The sequence below is a fragment of the Choloepus didactylus genome, chromosome 17 (assembly GCF_015220235.1).
Source record: "Choloepus didactylus isolate mChoDid1 chromosome 17, mChoDid1.pri, whole genome shotgun sequence".
NCBI lineage: Eukaryota > Metazoa > Chordata > Mammalia > Pilosa > Megalonychidae > Choloepus > Choloepus didactylus.
The window spans coordinates 27,157,454-27,171,009 of NC_051323.1; the positions used below are offsets into that span (position 1 = coordinate 27,157,454).

Consider the following 13,556-nt stretch of genomic DNA (forward strand, 5'->3'; position numbering starts at 1 on the left):
TTTGTTTCTCCAAGTTCCCAGTAAATCCTGTGCTGCCCTCTATAGATTCTTTTCCCCCTTGGAAAAGTACCAAGAAAGGAATAGTTCCAGTCTGAGTCACTACAGCGCGAGACAAAGATCCTGGGATTCATTTCTCTGTATTCTGTTATCTCCATTAAATACTGTTTGTATGGGCTGAGAAGAGAAAAATAGGTGTGACCCAGACTTCTGATTGTCCAGCAGTATCTGTTCTTTCCTTCTTCCCTAGTATTTGACTCTCTTTTTAGATGGCTGTCCCAGAATAAAAATATTTTAGCCTCTTTAGCAGCTGTCTATGGCACTGCAACTAAGTTCTGGCCAATGGATTGTATTTGTCAACATGCCTTATAGAAAGTGTCCTTAACAGGAGTGTGCTGTTCTTCACCTTTCCTTCCATGATGGCTGGAATGCAGGCAGGATGGCTTTACCTTGAACAGCCATCTTGGACCATAAGGTAGAAACCATGTGTTGAGGATGGCGGAGCAACAAGATGCTAAGAGCTTCAGTCCCTGATGATCTTATGATGCCTCCTCACCAGCCCTAAGACTGCTTTCCTCCAGTGTTTCACATGACATAGAAATAAGCTTCTATTGTTTAAGGCACCATTACCATTTTTATTGACTGCCATTGGCTGTAAGACGTAACATTGTTTTATGCATCACGAAGAAAAAGAAACCACTGCCAACTAAATGGATGCCATATCCAATTGCATGATACATTTCAATTTCAGAGAAGTTAAAATGTGACAAGAGTATTATTACATGAAATGCAATATTTTGGGTTTTTGTTACTCATAGCCAAACCTAATCCTAACTTACTCAAGAAACATGAAGGAAAGAAAGCATGATAAATTCTAAATAAAGAACATGATAATCACATAGAGGGATGAACAAGTTTCTTTATAAAAGAATGACTCATGAAGATAGTCGTGAAACATGACTTGACTTAGGGAATTTTGTTCTATACTTCCCAGCCTAGCTTGGATTAAGGGGAATATGTATGGTTATTTGAATTTGGTCATCAAGTGGGATAAGACTCTGGGGGATGAGTGAGCTAGTTTGAAGATGTCAAGGATACAAAGCTGATTGTTTAACCAGTATCCATTAGGGGCTCTGACTCCTTGGTTTCTTCCCGTCCCCAACTCTACAGGGTTTTCCTGGTTGAATTTGAGAAAGACAGATGGGCAGCTGCCACCAGAAGCAGGTGATGATGAAGACAAGCTTGCAGCTGATAGGCTCTCCCTTTGCTGAGATCCCAGCAAGATGCTGAAGTTTTTTCCCTATCACTGCTGTGTCTTCCTGGTGTGATTCACATCCTGGTCCGGTTCAAAGCTGAGCACTTTTGGTCCTCAAGACTTGATTGCTGACTTTAACCCATGGCAATGCAACGTTAGTGTGTCTCTTTTGATTAAAATGTCAAAGGCCAATATGACAAACAAAAGGTAAATCTGGCTTGTCTAAGAGTGGTTCAAAGATGAAACATTCATTCTCTAATTAAAGCCAGGGTGCTTTCAAGAGGAAGGCCTACTTGATCTTTTAAAATAATAATGTAATAATTTGACATTTTAAGTGGCCCTTTCTCCTGTGACTGCTTCTTGAATCTGTCCAAAGTCCAGGAGCCTTCACAGGCTTTGCTGTTTTATTTATTGACTCTGTCTACTCAGGCGACAAGTGTTTTGACATCTACCACTTAATACATCAACCCCACAAGACGGAGCATCATTCCCATTTCTATAGATAATATAATTAAGGCTCAGAGAAATTGATAAACCTTCTCACATTAACACAGCTAACAAGTGGGCTCTGAACTTAGGCTGGTGACAGCTGCCATTACACAATTTATTGTAGCATACTGTCAAAGTGACTCTTGAAGTTTTAATTATTGAAAAGTGTGAAGTTCTGCTGAGGAATATTTTGGGAAGGTCTACTGGGCACTGAAAACTTGAGATTATTTGGGAGGAAGGCATTTTCTGGAAAAGACACAAAAAATTTTGAGGAATGGTGGGAGATGGACTGGTTAAGTATCTTGTCACTCCATCACACTCAGGCAACTGTTTAGCAATGGCCGAGTAATAACCTAGGGGGCAAATACAGGAATCTCTGCCAACAACAGAGACGCAAAATGATTCTATGGATACACTGTCACTGCGGATGAGGTGGAGCACTGTTGGCCAGACTGCTGATTATATGAAATATGTCACATAATTTTATGCTAAAACAATATTTTAAATTATTTTAGCAATTTTCTGCTCATGAATATATTTTTTTGGAAAGGAAAAAAATTCCCTACAAATTCTATTTAATTACTACCTTGCCAATATGCTGATGACAATATGTAACAACGAATCCCTGGAATTTCTTTTGTGATCTTATGTTCTACATCTAAAAACAGATCAGCTACTAAAAGTACTGATCCAATTCTTAGGGACCAGATTCTAATTCTTTCTGGTTTCAACCAAATGGAAGCCCCACCAAATGATTTCCTCAGGACTGAAAAACACTGAAACTGAGTAGAAGTTTACATTCAAACTCATTATATTTTCCCTCAGATATCAAAGCACAAAGACATCAGGCCAAATTTCTTTTAAATTATTTTATTTCTGTGTAAGCTAAAAGGAAATTTACACACTGAAATCTCAAAAGACCTTGGGCATGCACATTAACCTTGTTAGAGGTTCTTCTACATGTCTCTCTTTTTTCCATAGGAATTTCCCCAAACATTTAAAACCCATAGTTTTTACTGTATGTACAGCCTAAACCATAGCAATCTATGATTATGTCATTTTACACTGTGCAAAATCCTCAAAAAAATAGTGGTACAATAGAACAACAACAAAATCAGTAACAAATTTCATTGTAAGACATTCATCTAATTTGGTCCTTCTCCAAATCAAACTGATTTAAAACAGACACAATCTCTTCAAACCCCTCCAATCGAATTCTGACAATGATCCATACCCTAAAACAAAACAGCAACTGATGAAAGTACCTTGCAGAAGGTCAAACAGCAATATGCCAGATTGAAAAGATTAAAAAAAGAGCCCCCAAAATGTTAACAAAAGCTAGATCTGAAGCAAACCCACCACACAGAAAATTTTAAAAAATAAAATAAATGGGGACTTCGGAGCTTATGACAGCAAAAGGAAGTCAACATATGATATGAAAAATTAATAGGACATTCAATGCAATCTGAAAAGACTGAAGGGGATTTCACAGACAGTGGAGATTTGAGTTTTTAATTTTCTTTTTTTTTATTTCAAAAGTTTAGTAAGAAGGACACCACCAGTGTATTTCACAAAGACATAAATGTATACACCCCAGCAACACAAAAAGAATAATCTTCAAAAATGTTCACCCCCAATTATTTACATTTTTTTCTAATATAAATTTAAGACTTCAGTATGTAAATAAATATACATTACTATGTATACCTTTCTAGTGCGGCTTACCAACAAATCAGCTGGACTTGAATTTTTTTTTTAAATCAGAGCAGGTATGCTTTTGATGGTAGGGAAGGGATGGAGGAAAGGAAAAGCAATTGAAATCATCCAGTTCACATCAGTTATCAGTCTGCCTTCTCTCGGGAGCTTGTGGCAGGTGTCAATGTGGCTGGGAACATCAACACCTTGGCATGCATGAACGTTAAGTCAGGAAGGCTAGCGATCACCTTGACGGCTTCTTCACTCAGGTGCTCTTCTCTTTTAGGTTTCCTATTGACAAATAAAAGAGAAAAGTGTGTTAATGTGGCTTTGTTGGAAGTCAAACAGGAGAAAATTCACTCTCAAGTTAGGCAGTTAGCAACTGTGGGACTCAAGTATCTTTTCCTCTGCCAGTTACTCAATCTCATAGTTCTGTGCATGCTTCTTGCCAGCTGCCACACCTCTTAAGAAGAGAGATGGACACCCAGTTTATGTATGTTCATTAAAGGTAGACACAGATATAGAGACATTCACATGTGCATGTGTAAAGCTCACAGCTTCATCTGAGGCTAGAAGCCTCTATCCAGGCAAATTTAAAAATGCTTCTAAGCAGAAATACAATGCTGAGGCCCTAACAACACTCCACCCAACTGGATTTTCCCCTGTTCCCCATGAAACTACCCAAATTACCTCAACATAAAACTAAGTATGTCTGGCACAAGGCCTTGTAAGTAATTTTAACCTCAGGCTTTCCTGATCCCCAGTGGGGAATTCCAAGAGAGAAAAAGTCCTCAGCTCAGAAACACCCAGGCTCAGCCCCACCGGGGCATAATGGCGGGTTCAAAAGCAGCAGCAACTGGTACGACTGTTGGTGTTGAGGATGTACACAGGCAGGAAGGAACTCAGAGAGGGGTAATCTCCAAATCCTACAACAATTTTGCCACAGTGCCCCAGATATAAGAAGTGGGCAGTTTGGTGTGCAGCACAGATACAAAGAACCCCTGGTGACCCCAGGTGAGCTGCAGGAAATGCCAGCTGAACCTCAATGTGGCTCAAATTGAGCCCATGCTTGTAATCCAACCTATATATATATATATATATATATTTTTTTTTTTTTTTTTCAGGATGACAAATATATTGAAGGAATGGTTGTAGTCATACAGATATTCATTTTAGACTAAGTTTATTTTAAATTATTGACTATAAAAATCTCAATATTCTTTTTTAGGGTAAAGGATAGTTGCAACTCAATTAGATGTAACACGGGTTATTTCTTCAACCCCAATATTTTCTTTGCCTTTAAGATGGGGAGCAGGAAGTCAGGATGTGAAGCAAGAAAAGACAGATGCAGGCCTTAATTTTGCGCCTAGACTTTTCTGTTGTCAGTACTTCTGAATCCAGGCTGAAATCAAGTTTTTATAGAATGAGTGAAAAACCCAACACCAGACTTTTAGGACCAAATTTTTCCAGTAGGGAGGCAGCTTCAGGCACACTGAAGGCCATCAGTAGATTAACAAACACCAAACTCAGTTCTAGAGTTTGTGAGAAGAATGGAGTAACAATCCAAATTTTGTCTGTTTAAATCTACATTTTAAATTGCACCTAAATGGTGTCCAAACTCTTTGATGGATGTTTGATGACAAACTGGATATCTGCATCATTCCAAAGTACAATCATATGAACACAGTTCTAGTGAAAACTGGAACCATATAATGGAAAAGTCAACCTGTCTCATTAGTGGTTAATTTTAGTATCATTCTGGATAAAATTGACCAGACATCATGTATCTTCTAATGTGGTACAATGCCTATGATGCATTTTAGCTCAAAGTATTTAACCTGAATCCATCATGCCTTTAGATAAAACTTCCGATTTAAAGAAAGCTGGTGTTATTAAACAGAAGATAAACAAATGGGAATAGCAAGTGAAATGCTGGGTTTAAAAGGGACTTAAGCAACGTAACATTCAGGTACGATAGTCCAGGACTAAATATTGATTTGGAAAAACCAGATGGAAAGGAAACTGTTGGGGAAATTTGAATGTAGCTGGGTATGAGATGAAATGAAAATTTACTGAAATTGACAGATGGAGATCACTGACTGCAAAAGTAGGCTCAAACAACAACTTGCATTTGTTTAAAAAACTCAAAGTGAGAAGTCACTTTTACAACCTCTATGAAAAGAAAAGAGCACATGTACTTTCTCTTACATAGTCAAGGACACTGAGAGAGAGAAAGAGCAAGAGTGGGAGGAGAGAAGGAGAGGGAGAGGGAGGGGAAAGGGAGAGGAGGTGGGGGGGAGAGAGAGAGAGAGAGAATGGGGCATGGTTTGTTACATGTTAAGTTTCCCCTACTCAGACCACTGTTTTTGAACCCTCTCTTACCCTACATTCCCTCACAATGCTTTTTCATTCTATCTTCTGTGTATTGCCACCAGCCAAGAAGATAAATGCAGTTTATACTTTATTTTAAATATCAAATCGGACACATACTAGCGAGTAATTCAATACAGCTACAACATTGACCCAGGAGATACACTATAGGTTTAGTTGATCCACAACAGAACAGAATAAGGGGGGAAATGAAAATAACTTATTAAAGTGATAGGGCTTAACAAATACCCTAGTGTCCTGCAATGTTTCAAGGCTGAGTTTAAAAATGAGAGCAAGCAAGTTAACAATGTGGTTTAGAGCTCCTCCTAATGGCACAAAGAATGAATTCCCATTGTTGGGACTTTGAAAACTACTGTCTTTTGTTTAATGAGAGAGCGTAAAAAGGTGAGGAAATGGTACATAAAGGATTATCCTAAAACTAAAGGGGGAAAGCCTAACAAGAAAAGCAATGCTTTTTTTGTTTTTAAAGTCAAAGGTGCATTAGTTTTAATCTTGAGATTTAATTTTGGTTAACGTAGAAAAAAATGGATAAGAAATTTGTATGAGAATATATAATTTCAATTGAATATATGACTTATTTAGAAAGAGGTAAAATTAGAAAGCAAGCAAAAAAATCCACAAGGTCTTCATTTACAAGTTGGTTCACTTATTAGGAGGCTTGAACAGTGCCAAGTACCCCACTACAAAAGTGTAGGGGTGAGAAAGCACCGGGAAATGTGAAGATGACCTCTAGGATTCTGACTAGGTCACTAGGAGAGTAGTGATGTCATTCCCTGAGATGACAAAGAATATGTTTGGAGAGGTAGAAGGGGGTGATGAATTAATTTGGGTATATGTTGAGCATTTAAGTGATAATCTGTGTATGTTATTATTCAATAAATGTTACAGGTTAACTAAAAGGAAGAAAAAAAAAAAGAGACCTACGTGTTGACTTTGTACTACAAAAAAATGCCGTATGTAGTGTGATAAAAAGTCACTGAAGGACTTAGCAGACTTGGAGGGTCAGGCACTCGAGTCCAAGGGTAAAGATGCAAAAGCAAAACATTAAAAGAAAAAAAAAAGCCAAGGTAGAATGAGTCCTTCCCTCTAGCAAAATCATTGTCTCCCTGAAATAAAATGTAACCTTTCCCCCAAAAGAAACAAACCAACAAACAAAATTTAAGGGCAATGAGGACAATGGAGAGGGGATCTGTGGACCAACAAAATGTAAGGGTATCTATAATTATAGAAAGAATAATAATGGCTTTTTGCTATTATACATATCAATGGCATTAATAATAAATATTTGTTGAATGAATGGATACTTAAGCACACAGTAATGGTTAAAAGGCAATGTGATAATCAAGTCAAAATTTTAAGATGGATGTTTTTTCTACAGAAGAATTGGTTTAGAAGATAAATCTGAGTTTGATATGTGAGTAGCATGTATTTAATTAGAAGAATGATCTATAATACTGTTCCCAAAGTGGGCAACTAACAGGTAAATATTTGCACTTAATGCTGCTGAACCACGGCTTTGGGACAGCAGAGTTGGCATGCCAACCAGTGAGCATTCGCTCTTGCAGTAGTGATTACTGGTTCACAATGACTGCCTTCCTATTAGGAACTGGCTTATTCTCATGGCTGACATGTCAAAGCAGTGGATTATTCCAGTGCTTAATTATGTAAAACTAAAGATTTCCTGAATCCTAAACACAAGGCCCAAGTGACAGTCCTTGTACCTGTTCTTACACAGGTTGATGATAACTGCTTTTCTCAAGTCTTGAGGCGCTCCCTGAAGGCTTGGTAAAGCAAAGCCTCACTCCCAAATCCAAGAAACACATCAGGGTAAAGCGTGAAAATAACAGAGTGGCCATTTCCTAGACTATCTTAGCCCAAGAGTGAAAAGATTAGCCTAGGTAACTGTAGGAGTGTGAAACTGGGTTTCCAAAGATGATCGTTTCAGTAGTTACGGGGGTGTGGGGTGGGGGAGGGGAAAGTTCTATAATGGCTTTGTGATTTCAATACTTAATCAGAATTCTACTCCACAAAGTGAAAAAAAAAAAACCATAAACAAACCCATATCTGTCAGCTCTTTCTAGCCTCTTATAAAATAGCTCTGCTCTAATAAAGTTCCTAATTAAATATAATTTGATACTGTTTTCTAGAATTAAGCATCTATTGGTTTCTGCAAATATAAAGTTCATTTTAATATAATATACTGAAATACTGCCAACTCACATGTTTTTCCATTTGGGCTGTTTCATTTCACACAGAATTCAAAACTAGGGTGTAATTAACACTAGCTGGTTTACCTGGTCGATGTGCTTGTCTTCTCTACTGTGGACATGAGTCTGGCAAATGCATCAGTCACTTTGAGGCTTGAGGTGGAGATTTCCAGCTTAGAAGTTGTTAACTCATACAACTCTGGATCCACACCTTATAGTATAAAATGATAGTCAGTGATGGCAAGCTGCAATGGATTATTCAATCAGCCACAATCCAAGATGCAAAAGGCAATATTCTGTAAACATCTGAGTCTTTTACAAGCACAACACATTTTTAGAGTACCGTAGTAATGCACTTACTTTTAAAATTATAAACTATACTTTTCAGTTTTTATAAAACAGGAAAATCTTTAAAAATTCCTTTTAAATTGGGATAAATATATCCTTAATTAATCTAACATTTATGTAGCAGATACCTATGAATACTTCTAAAATTTCTATCTACTATAGAAAACTCTCCCAAATTTTACAATTAGAAAGGTATCAATGTGTTAAATAAAATACACATAACTGTTATACAATTTTTAAATCATCCTCAATTTTTAAATCAATTGATGAACTTCATTTTTTGGCTCTCTTTGCTCCTGCACCCCAGGGATTTTTTCTTTATTATTTTCTTTCATACCAAAATAGATGGAGTCTAATACACAGTTTCAAACATGGAAAATGATTTTGTTAGTTTAAATAGATTCTGACTATCTGAGGACACGAAATATTACTCAAAGCATCAAATTATTACTAAAGATAAACTATACATCCCATTGTTCTTTCTTTAGTAAGAGGTGGGGAGGATAAAATATTTTCAGAAAAAATGAATAAAAAGCATTACTTTTGGACAAATGAAAATTCTTCTCTCAAAGGTTAATTATATTTCTCTAGTTTCATATCTGAATCTGGTAGGCTATAAGTTCAAATATCTTATTACAGCAATTCAAAATGAAGATGAGTTAAAGGGTTAGATTTACTGCAAAAATCTATTTTAGAAAAACCTATAAAAGTTCTCTCTCCATCTGACTTCACTAGTGAAGATGTACATATAAATTTTCACTTCTCCCATGTAAGATAGATATAATATTAAATAACAGTGATGACTATAAAAACACTGGAAAGAACAATAAAATGTTTTAAATTCTAGCTAAACTTTGGATAATACAAATAATCAGATTAAAAAAAAAGTTTTTAACACTGCATTGTCCTTGCTACAAACAAATCACACAAAATAAAAAATTCAGTACTTTCAGGGTGTAACACTTCAGCATACTGTAAGGAAGACTTGCTTATCAATTCATCAACTTTTATTATTTCTAAAAAGGCCCTGCAAAATCATCAGATAAAATAATATGTAAATGCACATATATTTATACTAAGAGGTTTTCTCCTTTTAGGATACTTCAAGTTTAAGAAAAAAAAATCAGTAACTGTTTTTTTTAACCAACTTTGCAGATGATTAGCAGATGTAAACATAGATCTCAGATGTTTACAGAAATCAAACAAGCAAAAGCGGCTTCCACAGTTACCATGTCCAACAAGGGAGGAAGGCTATAGAAGATGTATGTTGACTCTCCCAAGTTCTTAATATTTTATTAAGGTATAGTTTCAAAAATATACTCTTAAAGGCCTTTTTCTTTTTAGTTCTATAATAAGTATCTGGGTTGTAATTAAAATGTAAAAAAATTGTGGATGTCTGTAAAGGGACAAAATGAACCCAAGGCACTGCCCTCCTGCATTCTGAAAGGTCAGATACCAAGTAGCCACAAAATTTAAGTTAATGTCTAATGCATAATGCAGACTAAACAACTGCTTCTGACTGACAATAGTGCTAGGAAAAACTTACTCGAGTTTGTAAAATACTGGCCACTTGTGTATCAAACAGTTAAGTGGGAGATAAAAAATATATATATATGGTATTAACCACAAAAAAATCAATTCCTTCCCCAACCCCAAACAACTACCACCAACAAAAAAGACTTACTGTGGCTTTATTTCTCAAAAAGTAGATAACTACTTTCTGTACGTTAACGATTGGAGAATAATTTTTTTTAATGGGAGAGGCTTTCTTTTTTTTTAACTGAACCTTAATGAGGCATAGTTGAGTTACATAACTAAAGCTAGCCAACCAAGTTCTATGCCAACCTCCTAAGTCTCATACACAAAATCATTAAATAACCGCAAGCTAAGATAAAATGACTTTCCCAGAAACAAGTCAGAAAAAGTGCAAGCAAGTGGTGAAATGGAATAGCAAGGAAGTGCTGATACCTGTAGCTTCATGGTAAGTTTTAACAAAACCCAAGAGCAATAAAAAGAAGCCAAAGCTAATTTACAGTAATCAAATTGCTATAGCAGCTAGGGCATATTAATGAAAATACTGAAAGAAAATATTTAAAAGAGTCCAAAGTAATGAGGACTGCATTTGACCATACTAATTTCCCTTCCATTACAGCTCTAAGTTTCTGCAACTGCTTGCTCTTCTTGCAGCTCTGTATTCTGAGCCTGATTATCAGGTCTTTTCTGTACTTCTTTATATGGTCAGGTAATTTGTGTTCCTACGGATGGTTTTTAAATGAGTTTGAAATGTAATCAAAGATTAAATTTAAACCAGGTTTTTTAGGCCTCCAAAAGAAAAATAGTAAACTCACTTAAACTATAATACAGATCATGACAAAACAAAGTTGAGAGCAAATTTAATAGGAGCTTGGTAATTTATTCCTGGGAATACTATAGTAATAAGGACAGTGATATACAAGCTTTTGTTCCCCCCTACCCTCTACCCCCCATTAAGTATTTAAAAATGCCAGACAACTAAGTAGCTCACCCAGGTTATTTCATAGTCCAAATATATTTAGAAGACATTTAAGATATAGTAAAAAAAAAACATTTTGAAGTCAAACCAGGCAGTTTGGTTTTTCATATTTGTAAAATCTTGAGAACAATGAAAATGATAGCCAGGGGCTTAGATTTGAGGAATCCAGTCATTCTACTAATGACCTTGGGACTTCCTGGTACAGGATCAGATTTCCATAACCAGATCTTAGAGAAGGGCATCCTGATCCCAGGCTCACCCTCAGCTGACTCTCTTGGTCTCTCCCATTTCCCATCAGGGCTCCTAAACTGTTAGAAGTGTGTGGCAGGGTTATCGAATGGAACAGAACAAAACCAGCAAATTCTCAGGGATCAGGTTGGCTGGGAAACTGGCCCCTAGTGGGGGCAGAGAGATCCTCTCCATGCATTCTGGGCAACAGCATCTATACAGCACCCCAGCAGCTGTCTGGTGACCAAGGGGCATGATTACCAGATCACAAGTTGGGATGACAGGGACTCATTAAAATCATATTAAATAAAATGTAAACATAAAAATGCCATTATAATTTTAATCTTTTATTCAGTTAGAAAATGACAAAGTACATTAGTCCTTCGGTCAATGAAACGAACTTTTGCAGGGCTGAACATTAACAGGCACTCCAAGAAGTTTTAATTTCTAGCTTTTATATCTTATAGCAATTATTTTCTATCATTAACTTATGTAACATTTTTTTCCTCCATGGAAAACTAACAGTATACTTTCTATTTAAGAGCTACAAAAAACAGTATTAGTTCTATGTGGGGCTGTATAAGTTCTAGACTCCAACATTTTGGAAACTAATTATACATTTAGCATCACTAATAAACAATTAACTAGTTGAATGCTAGAATTTGTAAAGATTCTACTGTCACAGGCACTACAATGTAAAGTCATCTTTCTGTATTAAAATATTCTTATATCTCTAAACTTGTATTTTTTCAAATGGCTTCATAGAATGTGCTTTTAAAAATAAGCATACAAGATATCACATTTTCCACTTACAGGGAAAAAAAACCTATCCTTTAACTGTGTAAGGACATTAGGGCTGTCTTATTCCTAGAAACTACTTTCAGCTCTGAATACTACATTCTGAGAATGCTTTCCTCAAAATACATTTCATGTGAAGTCATTTGTTGTAGTCAGATACTAGAAAATAACGACAGATAAAAGGAAAGTATTAGAAACACATTCTAGAGAATACAATCTAGTAGTTTCCTTGTTTATAGGAAAGTCAAATGGTCATGCTTTTAGTAAAAAAACTAGAATTGTGGTTTTAACACTCTGCTGACCTGGGATTGTGGTGCTGCTGCTAGAGCTACTGTCATCCACGGGCCCAAAGAAATCAAGGTTCAGAAGAGTGGAACCTCCACTAGCTTGAAATTCAGTGACCGTGTTGGTAGGCAGCCACACAGAAGGTAAGCCAAGGGAGGAGGGGTTATGTGTAAAAAGGGGTAAGACACACACTTGAACATGCAGGTTATAATTAGTAGTCATTACACATTTTAAAAATCAACATTAAAACAATGTGTACAGTATTAGTTTTTCATTACTAAGGACATTTCTAAAATAACAATTTATTTCAATGTACATTTTTTCATGTACAACGTAAATCATTTAACACTTAGTAAGGTTTTAGTTGGAAGGAGTTCAGTTCTTTCAATCAAAACTGGAAGCCATACCAGAAAGGCCAAGGGGGAAAGTATACCCGTTAAAGGGAAACAATACCTTAATCTCAATCCATCGTTAAAGCACTGTACATGCCCAAACCAATCTTCCATGTTAGTAAAGTTGGTTTCTAATTAATGATTTTTAAAAAGTGACAAAGTTGTCAGTTTCAAGACAGGCACCAACACGTTAACTTAGTTTAACATAAAGTATCGTGATAAAGAATGCCATGACTGCCCTACCCTGATGTGCAACCTCAAGCTGTACTGTTCCCCTTTAACTCTGAAACAGTAACAGAAATAGTATACATTTTTGAAGAAGTTGTTTGTTAATAGAAAGCATGATGATTTGACTGAATAAGACACCAGACAACAGCAAAAGGTGCATCCAGGCTTTCTTTCAGCACTGCTATTCAATTGGATGCTTTCCAGATACTCTAGGATACCCACTATAAGGCAAAGCTGATAAGAGTGACAGGAGTTATAGACAATGGTTCAAACAACTTATGAAGTACAAGGAGTACGAATAATTGTATCTTGGGATCCACTTAAAACTTGTGTTGTCAACACACTGGAAAACTAACACTGTGTGTTATTTCAAAGACCCCAAATTAGTGGAATAAATGATTTCTTTTTCAGGATTTTTAAAAAGCCGTAGTAAAACCAATTATTTCAGGAAATGCTTACTAGCATTTGGAGATAAGTTTTAGAAAAAGATTGTGAAAACCACTCATTTTCCATTTGCATATAGGTACTCTATAAAATGTTATTAAATTTGAAAACTACTTTGAGTCAATAAATATGCACATTGTTTTTGGTTAAATAATTGTGCTTTGTGCTTTGAAGCAGCCTCTAGCCACAAGACTTTGCACCCAAGAAAATTCCACAAATTAAAATGAAGAAACAAATTTCAAGCAAATTGAACCTAGCCAAAATATTATGTAATGTACCTAGATATC

The 13,556-nt window shown here is 36.0% G+C and overlaps 1 protein-coding gene across 2 annotated transcripts in view; it reads right to left on the bottom strand.

The window, feature by feature from the left end:
• Window positions 1–2,595: 2,595 nt before the first annotated feature.
• AFTPH (aftiphilin) overlaps window positions 2,596–13,556 on the bottom strand; it is a 64,559-nt gene continuing 53,598 nt past the window's right edge. The window contains exons 8-10 of one of the 2 annotated variants that reach the window (XM_037806712.1): window positions 12,223–12,306; window positions 8,122–8,245; window positions 2,596–3,727 (exon numbers count right to left, since the gene is read on the bottom strand). In XM_037806712.1, coding sequence (XP_037662640.1) covers window positions 3,583–3,727; window positions 8,122–8,245; window positions 12,223–12,306 — 353 coding nt within the window. In that variant the 3' untranslated portion in view covers window positions 2,596–3,582. The remainder of the gene's footprint in view (window positions 3,728–8,121; window positions 8,246–12,222; window positions 12,307–13,556) is intronic. The other variant, XM_037806713.1, reaches the window with a different exon arrangement.